At 44.8% G+C, this 13,459-nt stretch overlaps 1 protein-coding gene across 1 annotated transcript; it reads left to right on the top strand.

Moving 5' to 3' along the window:
* Positions 1–4,046: 4,046 nt before the first annotated feature.
* Positions 4,047–12,179, top strand: LOC138471472 (specifically androgen-regulated gene protein-like). Its single transcript, XM_069609092.1, has 3 exons — positions 4,047–4,289; positions 5,412–5,610; positions 12,175–12,179. Exons 1-3 carry the CDS (start codon positions 4,047–4,049, stop codon positions 12,177–12,179), a joined length of 447 nt encoding a protein of 148 aa, XP_069465193.1.
* The last annotated feature ends 1,280 nt before the right edge of the window (positions 12,180–13,459 follow it).

Genomic DNA, 13,459 nt, shown 5'->3' with positions numbered 1-13,459 from the left:
CCCTTACACGTGCTCTCCTGCACCCCTCGCCAGCTGCTCCCACCTACCTAACCTCCTGGTCCCTTGCTGGCACACCATCTCCACCACCGAGCTGCAAGGTCATGCAGATAGAAAAGGTACGCCTGTTCTATGTGTATGGTGGCCATCTTAGTTTGTAGCTTTTTTAAGAGAATTCAGTGTGTGCGAGAAACGCAATACCGAATTCACTAAAGAAAAACAGCTGGCTTTCCTCGGAGGAGGGCGTGGCCGGCTAGTAATGGCCCGAGGCTCATGAAAAGGCCCACTGTTTGCTCACGCCTCTTACTTGGGCCCAAGGCTCCATGCCAGCCAGTAATGCCTACCTCCTTGGTGTATATTCCTTAATTAAGTTTCCTTTGGTGAAACGTGCATTCCTTCCTTCCATGCAGCTAGACAGAACCTTTTTTGTTCTCTGCAGGAATCGAAAGCTGCCTCCATTGGTCACACCAAGAAGACTATACTGTTGTGAAATATTGTACAGGTTATGTGACATCTGCCAAATTATAGTTTAATTATGAAAAAGAGACAATTGGCGCAATGACCACCTCCCAATAAACTCAAAAGTAAATTGATGGACCAAGGTATGTGTGCTTACCCTTTCTGGGGAAAGTTGCCAAACTCCCAATTTTCAGCAGAATAGTAACTCATGAACTTGACCAAATGACATTGCATGGTCATAGGAAAGGAGAGGACAACTAGCAATGGGGTCCTATCATAGCTCTATGCCCTTTGATCCCATCGATTTTCCTGAAAGACAATCCTTTTACTCTGCAAGTCCAAAAAACCTGTTAGACCCCTGCTCGGCTCTCAGGATCAACATTGGCACTGACGTCCATTATACAGTGTTAAAATATATATATATTGGACAGTGCAGATGCCCACAGCGAAGCAAAACCTCAAGAACATAACAGCCCTAAAAGCAATTTCATTACACAGTTGGACTTTTGTTACTTTCCCTCCCTGAGCAGATGTGGGCAAGACAGCTACATAAATATTGTCAGATGGAAAATGGGAAGCTGTCATGGTAAATGTACTGAATTTTCGTCTGCTGAACAACAGCTGCTGTGCTTCAGATTAAGCGACCTACTGCCTGCAACAGGACCCCTGCGATCATTGTCCAAGGTTTATAGTGTTTGTCGTAGTCTGCAATAAGAATAGGGACTAGACATCATGCCATTAAACTGGCGTTGGTGATGCATTGTCGTTGGTAACCAGTAATATTAATGCTTTGCCTCTCGCCCACAAGCCTCAACACAGCATGAGCACCTTCCATGCAAGAAAAACAATCCCTTAATACCATTCTACCAAACCTCTGAGATTAAGAAGGCATAATGTAAGTAAATATAGTCTCATGTCAAGTGTGACGAATCCTGAGATGCGGTCACTTCTACCCAGAGGGGAGCCCCTTCCTATGTGGCCAGTGTGGCAAGGCCGCTATCGGATGGTGCCCCTATGGGTGGTACTCAGTGGGAGGATCTCATGGGAGGAGACACCCCCTCTAGGGTCAAGGGAGAACATCTTGGGAGAGTGCAGTATATACACCCTCCACCTGTACCCTACACACTCCCTCAGTTATTAGACCCCTCTGTTAACACACACTCCCATGATCACGATAGATCTATATTCTTCTGTAATATCTGTACAGTTCAAGGTATTGGGATGAAGAAGATCTTTAAGAGCCCTAGGGATTTGCCTGCCTCTAGTACTGGGATGAGGTGGCCCCTGGAGTAGTAAGGATTGACTTGTCAGCTCTTGCTGAAGGTGTGGACGATGCGTAAGGGTGGAGTTTCCAAGATAAAAAGGAAACTGAAGAAGGACTAGGAGTCTTCTCATTCAACCCGCGATGAACCTGGGAGTTTCAAACTACATACAAAAATGAAGAACCAGGCATCGAACCGGACAGAGACAAATGGCTGTAGAGGTCCCCATGAGATCAAGCAAGAGGCAACCTCCCCACCAGTGCTGAGGAATCGTGTGGTGGCGCAGCTTCAGGAACTTGGAAGCAGCGATGAGAACCTCAGACCCGGGCAGCTGACGATAAGGAGCACTGGTGCTAGTGTGAGGACGCCCGATCCCAGGAAGGACTGGAGAGCTGCCTGACCCCAGTAACAGTTACAGGGGGCCCGGTAGGGACGCAAGACAGGTTGCAAGAAGGCTCTGCAGCATGGGAGCGCTTCCTCTGCCCAGTGGAGTCACGAAACCCACTGACCACCAGAGAGGGGTCTGGGACCCACAACAAGAAGAAAGTCATCTTGCTCACATCAGTACTTGGCAGTAGGCCGAGCCAAGGGAGCTGAGCATAAGAAGGAAAGAAACAGGGGTCAGAGACCCCCACGAGAAGCGAGGCATTTCCCTTGTATCTATACTAGGTAGGAGAGTGAACCAAGGGGGCTGAGCATAAAAAGGAGAGAACCAGGGGTCTGGGACCTACACCAAGAAGCAAGACATCTCTCTCTGATCAATAGTTAGTGGGAAAGGGAGCCAACCACACTGAATCAGGGAATGAGAGAAGCAGGGTCTGGAACCCAAACAGGAAGTGGTCTTCATAATGGTCCCACTTGGAAGGAGATTGAACCAAGTGAGCCAAGCCGAACAGCGAGAGAAGCCAGGGCTGTGGACCCATGATCCACATACCGCACAAGTCATCTTCCTCGTCGCAGAAAATGGTAAAGTGAAGGTACCAAGTGAGCCCAATCAAAGAAGAGAAGTTAAGAACTGTGTTTTTGAAACCAAAGTGAGAGAGAAACCAGGTGAAGGGAGTCACTGCCCCTGGTGATATGGAACTCTACTGACAATTGGAAAGATACCAGGAAAGGGAAGTAATTTTCCTGGTAACCGCAATCAGGAGAAGGGAGTCATTCCTCCTGGTTCGGTTGAGCTGTCAAGATACTAGGACAAGGGAGGCATCCTCCTAGTAAACAATGTGGTATGAATTCTAGAGTCAAGATACCAGGGGAAGGGAGTCATTCCCCCAGGTTTTGTGGAACCTGGGCAACACAGCCATTCCCTTTATTTGATAAGGAGAACTGTTTTAAACTTTGCCTTTGTGTGTGTTTTACCAAGGGGAAGGGAGCCATCCCGTCATTGTGAAAACTTTGAGAACAAGAAACCTGGAGAAGGGAGGCATTGTCCAGGAACTCAATAGTGAAAATAAGCATGGACGTTAAGGAATATTGATGTTTGAGCTGGAACTTTACCTTGTGAACTTGGCCTGACAACTTTACTGCTGTTTAGCATTACAACTTGGAACATTGTGTGTGTTGTGCCTTGAAAAGGAATTGAGACCTGGGGAAGGGAGTTATTACCCCGGGCAAAGATTCACCACCACAGTTGGAACCGTGGACCGCTGTCCAGCAGAAGGGAGTCATTCTTCTCTAACAAGAAGATCCACTACCTTTTTAGTTTAGTATTTAGTGTAAGGGACAGAAGCAGGGTTTTTGACACAGGACAGAGGACTATTGATTTGCATGGACATTCTGACAGTCATTTATCTTTTAGTGGAGGCAGGGCAACCCCTCTAGGCTTTCTCTTTATTTTCTGGTATGATAAAAAGTGTATGCCAACAATCATGCCACCTGTGGGTCAGTCTCCTCCTGCACACTTATACAAGTCTTTCTTCTACTTTGCTGCAAAATAGAAGGAACTGGAGCCCAACATCTTAGAAGGAGTGCAGTTTTAATGTTGTTGAAGATCTATTTACTTTGGAAATATTGTAGGGCTCTCCAATTTATAGAGTGTGCTACTTTATACATACATTTATTTTTTAAAATCATTGTTAGTTTTGGGCTATTAGGTGTTTCTTGTGGCACCTATAAGCCAAAACCATTGCATTAGAGTAGAGATAGGGAGGAATGGCATGTGAGAAGGAATACATATGTCAGAGGTCGAGGCACAGAGCAGGAGAAGCAGCTGGGGCACTATCTGGAAGAGAGAATCCGCCTGGAGCAGGAGGGCCATTATCAGCCAGAGAGGACTTGTCGCAGAGAGCAGGCAGTAGCTGGGCCTCCTTTTGTGACGCGCCATGTGTGATGCCTGAGAAGGCGCTGGGGTCGGTGAATGCTGGCATGGCATCTGCAGTGAGTGTGGGCAGCTGCGATAGTGTGGCCAGCATCTCCTCCAACCACTCAGCCCTGAGTGATGACTGCTATGAGTATCTGTCAGCGGAACAGAGGGACGTCCTTATGTACCTGGAAGAGACCATTGAGTCGCTGGATGCAGATGGTGACAGTGGCCTCTCCGTGGATGACTCAGAACGATTCGGAGAAGCCCCAGTTTCTACAAAGAACTCTATTTAAAAAAATCCATATCAGAATGAAGCCTTCTCCACTGGAAATTCTACCCAGCAGACGACCAATAAGAATAAACGTAAGAGCTTGGGTGTATTAGGCTGGGGCCAAGATGGCTTCCAAAAGCCTGCATTCAACAGCCTTCCGAAAAATGTAATGATCCCAAGAGCCGAACTTGCCAAGACTGTTCCAGTTCAGACTGCCGCACCTCCCACTGTGGAGGCCTCATCGGCGGCACCGGAGAAGCCGGAAAGACGGTCATTTGTGCTGCCTAAAGAGCAAGAGCCGTTCATTTGAGAACTTGGGCTCATTCCGCCTCCAGAGTCTTTCCTTGATATGCAGCCAATCGTGAAGAGCGCATCATTCAAAAGGGACACTGTTGGCGAAAACCTAAAATCTGACAATGTGGACGTCACTAACCAATCTGGTGTCGTTGTGGTGGGAAAGCCTTTTGTTTCATCGCCGAAGAACCTAAGTCCTACAAAGGCATTTGAAGATGTTCCAGCCGCACCACTGCCACAGTCTGCTCCATCACAGTCTGCATCAGCCGGTGAACCTGAACCCCAAAAAGAAACAGTGACCCAGAGACCTCTCAGCAGGCAACAACCAAACCATCTACCTCCAGTTTTGTCAGGCAACAATGAACCCCAAAAGGAAAGCGAGGCTTTGAGAAGCCCACGTTGGCAAACTGTTAAAACTCCCCATGATTCTGCATTTGCCCATACTGAACCTGCAAAGTTACGCATGCCAAACTCGTCACAGCCGCCTCCCGCATCCCTCCACCCTCACAGCTGCCTCCCGCATATCCTCAACCCTCACAGCTGCCTCCCACATCCCCTCAACCCTCACAGCTGCCTCCAAGAGCCACTCAACCGTCACACATTGCTCGCACGTCACTGACACATTTACAGACGTCGTACGCATCCGCCCAACCTGAACACATGCCTTTCACATCTGCACAACCCACACCTGTGTCTCCCGCAGCGCAGCAACCAACTGGGGAGGTCACCCAACCGCCAAAAGACAGAATTGTTTTTAGACCTCTATCGCCACCAATGACTGGTCCTAAGGGACCTTGATCAGAATAATAGCACTTCCAATTTTCAGGCCCAGCGAGAAAAAAGTGCATCGCAAGACATTATTCATGAAGCGCCCAGAAAGACTGTCGACCCACCCTTCAAACATGGACCCCTTACTCATCCGAAGCCATTGAAACTGCGCGCTGACATTATTGTGAAAACAAGCAATGCAAATAACAACCTCGAGCCACAGAAGAGATACAGAACCCGCTCTGTTATAGACAAAGGTATACACAACCTTATGGTGCTGTTTGGTTATGTGCCCACCCATTGACTGCCCTATGGCCATTCCTACTGAGTTCCTGCTCTTCCCCGTCCAAAACACCTCCTCATGGGAACTCTTTGTGCTTGCTTTAATCAAGCCTTGCCAGCAAACGTTGCACTCTAAGTGCATGCCAGTGTTTTTTCAAAGCAGTCTTCTGAGAGATAATGGCCCTCATTCCGAGTATGGTGGTAGCCATGGTGCTATTTGCCCCATGACTGCCTCCCATATCGGTACCGACTCCAGTTTGGTACAATGAGGACTTACCGGTCCATTCCGACCTTGGAGGGACTGGTAAGTCCCCATTTACCAAACCAATCCCCATTCCCATTGAGCCCCCATAGGGCTCAATGGGAATGGGGAGGGGGCAAATAAAAGGCCGGCGTATGCCAAGCCCGTTATTTGTGCCCAGGTCCCTTAACGGGTCCCGTCCGTAACACCTGGTGAGACCAGGCGTTAAGGAAGGGACCTCGTAGTAGGGCGGTAAGAATTATTGGCACCGGTCTCCGTACCGGTGCCCGGTATCCCTTGCCGCCCTACTCGGAATGAGGGCCAATTACTTAATTGGAGTTGTAAACCCGTTACGAGTCTAAAAAAAAGTCTAACCAGGTCTGCCTTCAGTCACTTCATTTACAAGCACTCTGCGTGTCCTTCACTAAATCCTGTAAAAAACATGCATTGGCAAAGCCAATAGTTTTAGCTTGTGTATAAGCATTAGGCATTTATCGAGCACTGCTTTTAGGTGCCCTGGTACTAGCATCATTTTGCACCTGCTACCATCAATGGCCAGTTAATACCACCAAAAGCCCAAACTGTTGGCATTGCCAATGCTTGTCTCTTATTTGCCTTGCCCTCCTCTGCCCCTGCAAGCGTTAACCTTTGACTTCAATTTGTGTCCTATGCATAGTGTTTTTCTTAACCCTAACACTTCTGGTTAAAATGATGGCATTCCAGAGAGCAAACACAGTTTTTTTTCTTCTTTTTAATAGGGCACGGAAAATAGGGATAAATACAGTACGTTCTTGTCTATGAAAATGTGAGCACTTTTGTAAATTGAGAAAAATAGTAAAAGGTGTGTTGCAAGGTCTGTGGTGTCGCCTGGCACCGGTGCACAGTGCAGTGTTTATTGGTGCAGGCAGAATAAAGTTTCTACAATTGTTCAGTAGGACATCATTGATAATTACTTATTTAGCTATTGTGTATATTAGCATATAATAGCACCTAGTCGCCTATCCACACATGCAAAGAGAAGGTCCCTTTAAACAAATTAATCTTCTCTAAGTTCATTGCAGGTGATGGATTGCTCTCCACTTGAGTGTGAGGCCCAATGTCAACTAGGCGCAATCATACAAAGCCAGAAGCTGAAATAGACACACTACCCAGAACTCGGTATCACACCTCGACGAAACCCCTGAGTGAAATATCATTGTAATACAGACACATCAATCTGAACTTCTCCAATTTACTCTAAGCCAATAGGACGAACCTCATCGACCGACCGCAGAGTAATATCCAATGGGGTTTTCAAAATGACCAACAATAATGCAAATAATCTACACAATAACCAGGGGCGCTGAGGGGGCTATAGTCCGGGGTCTTTTGGTTGTAGCCCTGAATAGAAGCTCAGGGGCTACAGTCAAAAGGCTAGCTAGCCTCGAGTGCTGATATTCTTGATATTAGCGTTGCCCCAGATCTTTTCCAGACCTAGCAAACACCCCTGACAATAACCATGATATGCAACCACAATACTGACATTTTTATAAGAATCGTATGCAACCACAATATTCAAATTTTATTTCATATGAAATAAGCACGTTAGCAGATGTTCAAAGTTGCTTGAGCAACCAATATTAGACAAGCAATACTTTTCAGATGTAACAAGGTGAATATAGCATCAGGTTTGTATGTAGGGTATCTTCCAGGATTCCTTCCGCTTTTAAGCACAGTAACGATAGGTAGAATTATTACCCGATGTAATAGTACCCAATTGATTGACCTCAGAAGGATCAAGGGCTGAGTCTCCCCTGCCAGGACTCAAACCTGCAAAGTGCTGGGTGGCTCAATGTCAGAGCTAAGTACAGACACCGTGCGCTATTCATCTACCCTTCACATCCAAATTGCTGGAATTGCAGCAGCAGCATTTATAAGGCTGTCATCACCAGCAAACCCGTCTTCCTGGGAGAGCTCTAAAGAGTCAGCCACCATCAGGAGTCAAACACAAGCAAGACAGGAGATCATACAATGCCACAGGCAATCCTTGCCCATGCACGGTACGTGAGTAAGTCAGAAAGACCCCCTCTACACCACACTCGTGCCACCAATCCTACAAATCAGGAAAAACATGAAAAGCCTTCCAGCTCTAGGATTATTCCCCCGCTCACCGTCTGGACAACCAATGACCTGCAGCTGTTGAAAGCTTGACTGACCAGCTGCAGTCCACCCGCATACTTTGGGACTGACAGACACCACCCACTACTGAACGCTGGTCTTCAGTCTGTGTCCCTGGACTCTGAACTTTGACTCTGCCCCTCTTGTCTACTATCTGAGGTCCGCCTTCAGGTTTGTTTGCACTTTTCCCCCCTTTATGTAAACAACCCCTGAGCCTTTCACACTCCACATCACAGCTCTCTGGTGCTCTTGTTTATTTTCACTCTGGCGTCACATGAATAAAACGATTGTGAAGGGTGGGTGTTAGAGTGGCGTTCCAGAATGACAGTGGTTTTGCAGTGAGTAGAGAAAGAGAGTCAGGGGAGCTGTGCCTGTGTTGGCCAAACCACAAAGGCCAATTATCAAAAAAAAAGGAAGTGGCTCGGACTGCCCCCATGGCTCACGTCACATCTGGTACACTGCATATATTCCACTACTACCACAATGTCCCTGCCCTACCCACGGCGCCACCCTACTGTCGAGGACAGTGACAGTGAGGCAGAAGAAGCAGGCAGGTAGCAGGAAGTAAACAACTGCCATGTTTCAGCACTGATCTCTCTGTGAGTGGAACAGCGAGTGGGAATAGGGGGCGGATCTCTGAATGCCAATGAGAGAATTGGGGTACAAAACAGGCTCCTATTTTGGCAAAGCTTCACTCGATGACAGTACATCTGTACTGTGTGGCTCTCCTTTTGGCCACTGACTTCTGTCCCTTTTTCCTGTACCTATTCTGCCTGACCTCACCCGGGCTCCTGAGTTTGAAACAAGCTCCCCCAGCCTCCTTCCAATCCAAGCATATTACTCACTCTCTAGGGCTTTAGGTGACAAATGCAGCACAGAATGGACTGTCAAACACGAAGGGTTTCAAAAGTATCAGCACTAAATCATTAATTTCATGTGCAGTGTTCGGCCAAGGCCTGCTCCAGGAATCAATCATCCCTGGCTGACAGCGTGAGTTCGTTCTTGGCTGGGTCTGGGTAACTCAAACTGCAGGCTCCGGCATAGATAAGAAAAGGGTTCTGTAGGATATTTTAACTGGGCGATATCTAATTCACAGGAATTTCCACCCACCCCAAACGAGATACGCACAATTCTCCTTTATTTAATAAAGTTCTTGTTATGACTCTTGGATCTTAATAGAATTGATTCCTCCGAGGTTCCCTCCCCTTTTGGGAAAAGAAACGCACAGGGTTGCACGGAAGGTCTATTTATTTAAACAAATAGAAATAATCAAATCAGATTACAGATAAACAAATTGTTTCTTTAAAACGATTGCAAACGTTAAAAATAATCCACACACTAGTCACTTTAGTTTTCAATGCCACAGATATGGGCATAAAAACTTAAGTTACACACACTTCACCATACGTATCTACGCATTCACTCTCAGCATGCAGTCACCATAGATTGGATGCATGAGAGTCCAGGAGGCATCTTTAATTTATGAAAATAACAAATTAGTTAAAATATCACCTGCTTATCCACTTCTCGCTACTCCCTCCTTGTTCAAAATAACACCCCCTTTTACTCAATAGACATGTCAGAGTTTCAACTTAATGGTAACAAGCAACTGGACCTCGGGTATGTGAATGTCTTGTAAACAAAGAAAACATATGTTCAGCAGTATGTTCAGCAAAATTCCCTTCATTGATGTTTCCAGTTACTGTGTAAAATGTACCTATCTCCCTTTCAATGGGCATTTTGAACAGCAGAAAGAAATGGACACCATATAATCACCCTCTCCCCTTTATCACGACCAACCCTGTATTAATATCAATATTCTGCTTGCTGATATATCCAGTTATTACTTCAATTCTCTTTTTTTCTATGTATGCACACAGTAAGATGGCCTTTTCACCCCTGGTCAATAATTCTTCTGTACTAGATGTCATCGCCAGAGAAAAGGGTGAGGTGTATCTCATTATTGACACGCCATGGGACCTAATCTATGAAATATATCTTTTGAAATGTTCCCTAACTTCTCAGGTTGCACAATTTATGTATCTATTCGCAGCCCTCAGTACTAACACATTATAGGGACCGGGATGTATTCTAATTCTCGTTAAAGGGTAATTCCCCACAATACTACTTCCCTTTTAGATAATACTCACTTCAGGATTTGTTTTGGCTGAATCAAGGGCAGGTGTGCACCCTCTTAGGGACTGGTTCAAATAACCACCTCTAGGAACAGGTGGGCATCAGAAAGTAAGATAGGGTCAGCTTTTCTCCACAGCCTGTCTGCTTTCTTTTCCATTTAAGAAGCCTTGGGACTTTAACTTTTGGTAGGCCTCACTTTCACTGTCTACCAATAATCCATCAAAGGGTCCAAAAGGAGAGCAAATCTATTCCATCTCCTTTCTGTTGATATCAATTCTTCGTTCTGTTCATCAGTCAGTGAGTGAGCGAGTAGGTCCATTCAGTGAGTGTCCATGAATGATCCACAGTGTCTCCTGTATTTGACCTTGTATAGAACAGAAAACCCCATCTTTTTGAGGTGTGTATACTTTCCACAATCCAACTGGTCAATTTATATGATTGGACAAAGTTCCAAAAGGGACATCACAGTACACACACCGCTCCGCAGTCATTGGGCATATTAATGAAGGAGGCAATCTTATAGGAGTAACGTCTACACCAAGTTTCCCTCCCATTTAATGTGATGTCATCTCAGGGATTTTGTGCATTAGATATTACCACCTTGTCAAACATTACATTGCAATTATGTGACCACTTCAATAAATGCTCAACTGATCCCTCTCTCTGGTAAGAATCAATTGATGCAATCCTTATCATTATATCATGAATAATTTCAATAATTTCTTTTATTTATTTATGTTATTGTGTATGGTTTATTAAAACCTTTAAGAATTCTCATCAACTTTACAACCATAGACATACATATAATATATAAAACCGTTTCAACTGTTCCTTATCCAAACCCACAGTTCAATATTCCTTCCGTGAATTTCATAGCAGCCAAAATTAGACTTTAGTTTTCACCAATTAATAACTGTTCCCGCCATTCCTGAGCTGATAAGGTGCTTACATTTTTTACAAGATCGGCTACGTATCTAGTTCTTATCTCGGATAAGGATCCACAGGCCACCATCAAGTGATATACGACTCAGTCAAGCCTCCCCTCCCACAAAATCTACAGATGAAGGCTGAAGCTTGTTTCCTTACAAATTGCTCTTTTCTTGTTGGCAAGATGCTTAGACTCGTCACGATAGAACGGGGATGGAAATGTGTCTATATACGCAGGCAATTGATTCATCAGTCTCACTTCGGCTGAACATTTTGACACCCAAATGAGTTTGGCAAGAGGTCTGGTTCGAAAGATACAGGAGATATAAACAATGCAGTGTACATTAAAAGGGTATTTTCCTTGATACAAAAATATGGCACTGTTCTTCTGCCTCGATACAACACTAGGAACAAGGTGATTTTATATTGAGTCAGGGCTGGAAATCTGTTTTTGTTCACTTAGGCCTTTCCATGATTGTCTTTATGGCCCAGTGCCTGGCTGATGACAGAGCCTTTGTAATTTGCATATCTGTGGATGTAGGTGTTAATTCTGTCTCCTCTTGAGAGGTTTCCAAACTTGGGGTATTGTCAAATGTTAAATTCTTCCCTTCAGGAGGACCTGTGTGATGCTCTTAATAGATTATACTGAAGAGGAACATAGATTCATCTGAATTTAAATGATCTGTTTAAATGTTCAGCCCTAACAGACACACAGGGCAAGTAATACAATTCGACACTTAAATGTTATGGTGCGGTCTGATTTGCTTTGCCTGTTTCAAGAAGGATCCTTATCTGCAGTAGGAATGTATCTGTCCGGATTATGTCAGGATTCAGGGGTGGTGGCTCCATTTAAAGTTGGTTTCAACCACAATTGCAACTTTGAATGTGCATATTTTCACAAAACATCACAGTCCATATTGCATTGGCTTATCAAGGCCCTATCAACAGTCCATATTGTCAACATCTGAAAGTTTCCAAATCCTGACTTTTATTTCTGTAGAAGAAAACGAACACATACAGCAGAGTAAAAAATGGAACCCATTTTTCTTTCTTGAACGTCTGTTCTCTTTCTCCTCAGGTTAAGCAGTTTACCATTTCAACACAAATTGCAGGATATTTTCAGGCAATGGGCAGCCTTGCTTTAAGCCCTTACTTGTCTTTATCTTATTTGAGAGTGATCCTTCCTTCCTTCCTTCCTTCCTGTAAAACCAGCTGTTAAGATCGGGACCCGCAAAGGGACCTCGTAATTAGGTGGTAAGGGTTTAATGGCGCCGACACCTTTTACGGCGCCGTTAACCCCTTACCGCCTGTGTCGTAATAAGGCCCATTGTCTAGGCGTTCCTGTAGTTTCTTCATGTGTACATCCTTACACGTTTGTTTGGAGTGAATTAATCCTAGTAAGGTTGCTTGATCATTTATTGTTTCTGTTAGGGCTTCTTGCAATTTCATATATGGGATCAGTGATTGTGATGTTGTCGTTATTAACATATTTTGTAGGTCTAGAATTGACATTGGGATTGATGGCATTTCATGGTTATGGTCCTTCTCACATCCACATATATTTGGTGTCGATGATTCTTCTGGGTAAAACGGTGTGTTGCCTTTGAGAATTAGTTTGTCTGTGAATGGCACGCTTTTCCCCAGGATTCCTTGCGTCTGGTAATCTTTCTGTTTTCTTTCTATTTGTTTTCTGCTTGGCTGAGCTTCCTGTAAGTGGATTTCATTTAGGTTTGTCAGTCCGGGAGGTTGTCTATTGCAGAAGACTTCCTTTCTTTTTTCATGACTTCTCATGATGTTTTCAATTTCCGCAATATCAAGCGAGAGTCTTGCTGCTTTGGGATTTGAATGCTTGGGAGGCTTATTCGCTATCGAGTGGGAGTGTCTACGACTCTCGTATAGCAATTCCCATTTTCTTCTTGCTTGTTTCGCTTTCTGTTTCTGGGTTAATTCTTCCCCCGCGTTTGTCTGCATTTCCTGTTGTTTGACAACTTGTTTCCCCCTCTCATGAGCATTGCTGGAGGTTTGCATTTCTGTTTCGTTTAGATTGCATTTTGTGTTCATTTTGGCATTCTTTTCTAATTGGGTGATAGGTTTCATCTGGTTAGAGTCCTTGTTTGAAAGCTCCTTTATTGTCAAATTTCTGCTCTTCCTTTCTGCCTCTATTTCCCATCTCAGCTGGGGTATGTCTTTCCCTTCTTCATTGTTTCCTGTATCCAATACTTCTGACGTTATTTGTATCATTATTGGTTCATTGTCATTTTTTCTTGATGGTAGCAATTTGAGTTGCTCCGTCTGTGAGAGGACCTTCTCTTGGTCGTGTGTCAGCTCTTTGACTTTTGTCGGGTATTTGTTGTTCCGGTCTA

The sequence above is a fragment of the Ambystoma mexicanum genome, chromosome 8 (genome assembly GCF_040938575.1).
Source record: "Ambystoma mexicanum isolate Mex_15411 chromosome 8, UKY_AmexF1_1, whole genome shotgun sequence".
NCBI classification, from domain to species: domain Eukaryota; kingdom Metazoa; phylum Chordata; class Amphibia; order Caudata; family Ambystomatidae; genus Ambystoma; species Ambystoma mexicanum.
This window is presented reverse-complemented; position numbering and strand designations above follow the sequence as displayed.

What these genes read in the sequence shown, in the direction of transcription:
- LOC138471472 (XM_069609092.1), top strand. Translation starts at nt 4,047, where the DNA reads ATGCCTGAGAAGGCGCTGGGGTCGGTGAATGCTGGCATGGCATCTGCA. An exon ending in AACGATTCGGAGAAGCCCCA is followed by an intron (nt 4,290 to 5,411) that starts GTTTCTACAAAG and finishes TCCAATTTTCAG; the next exon opens with GCCCAGCGAGAAAAAAGTGC.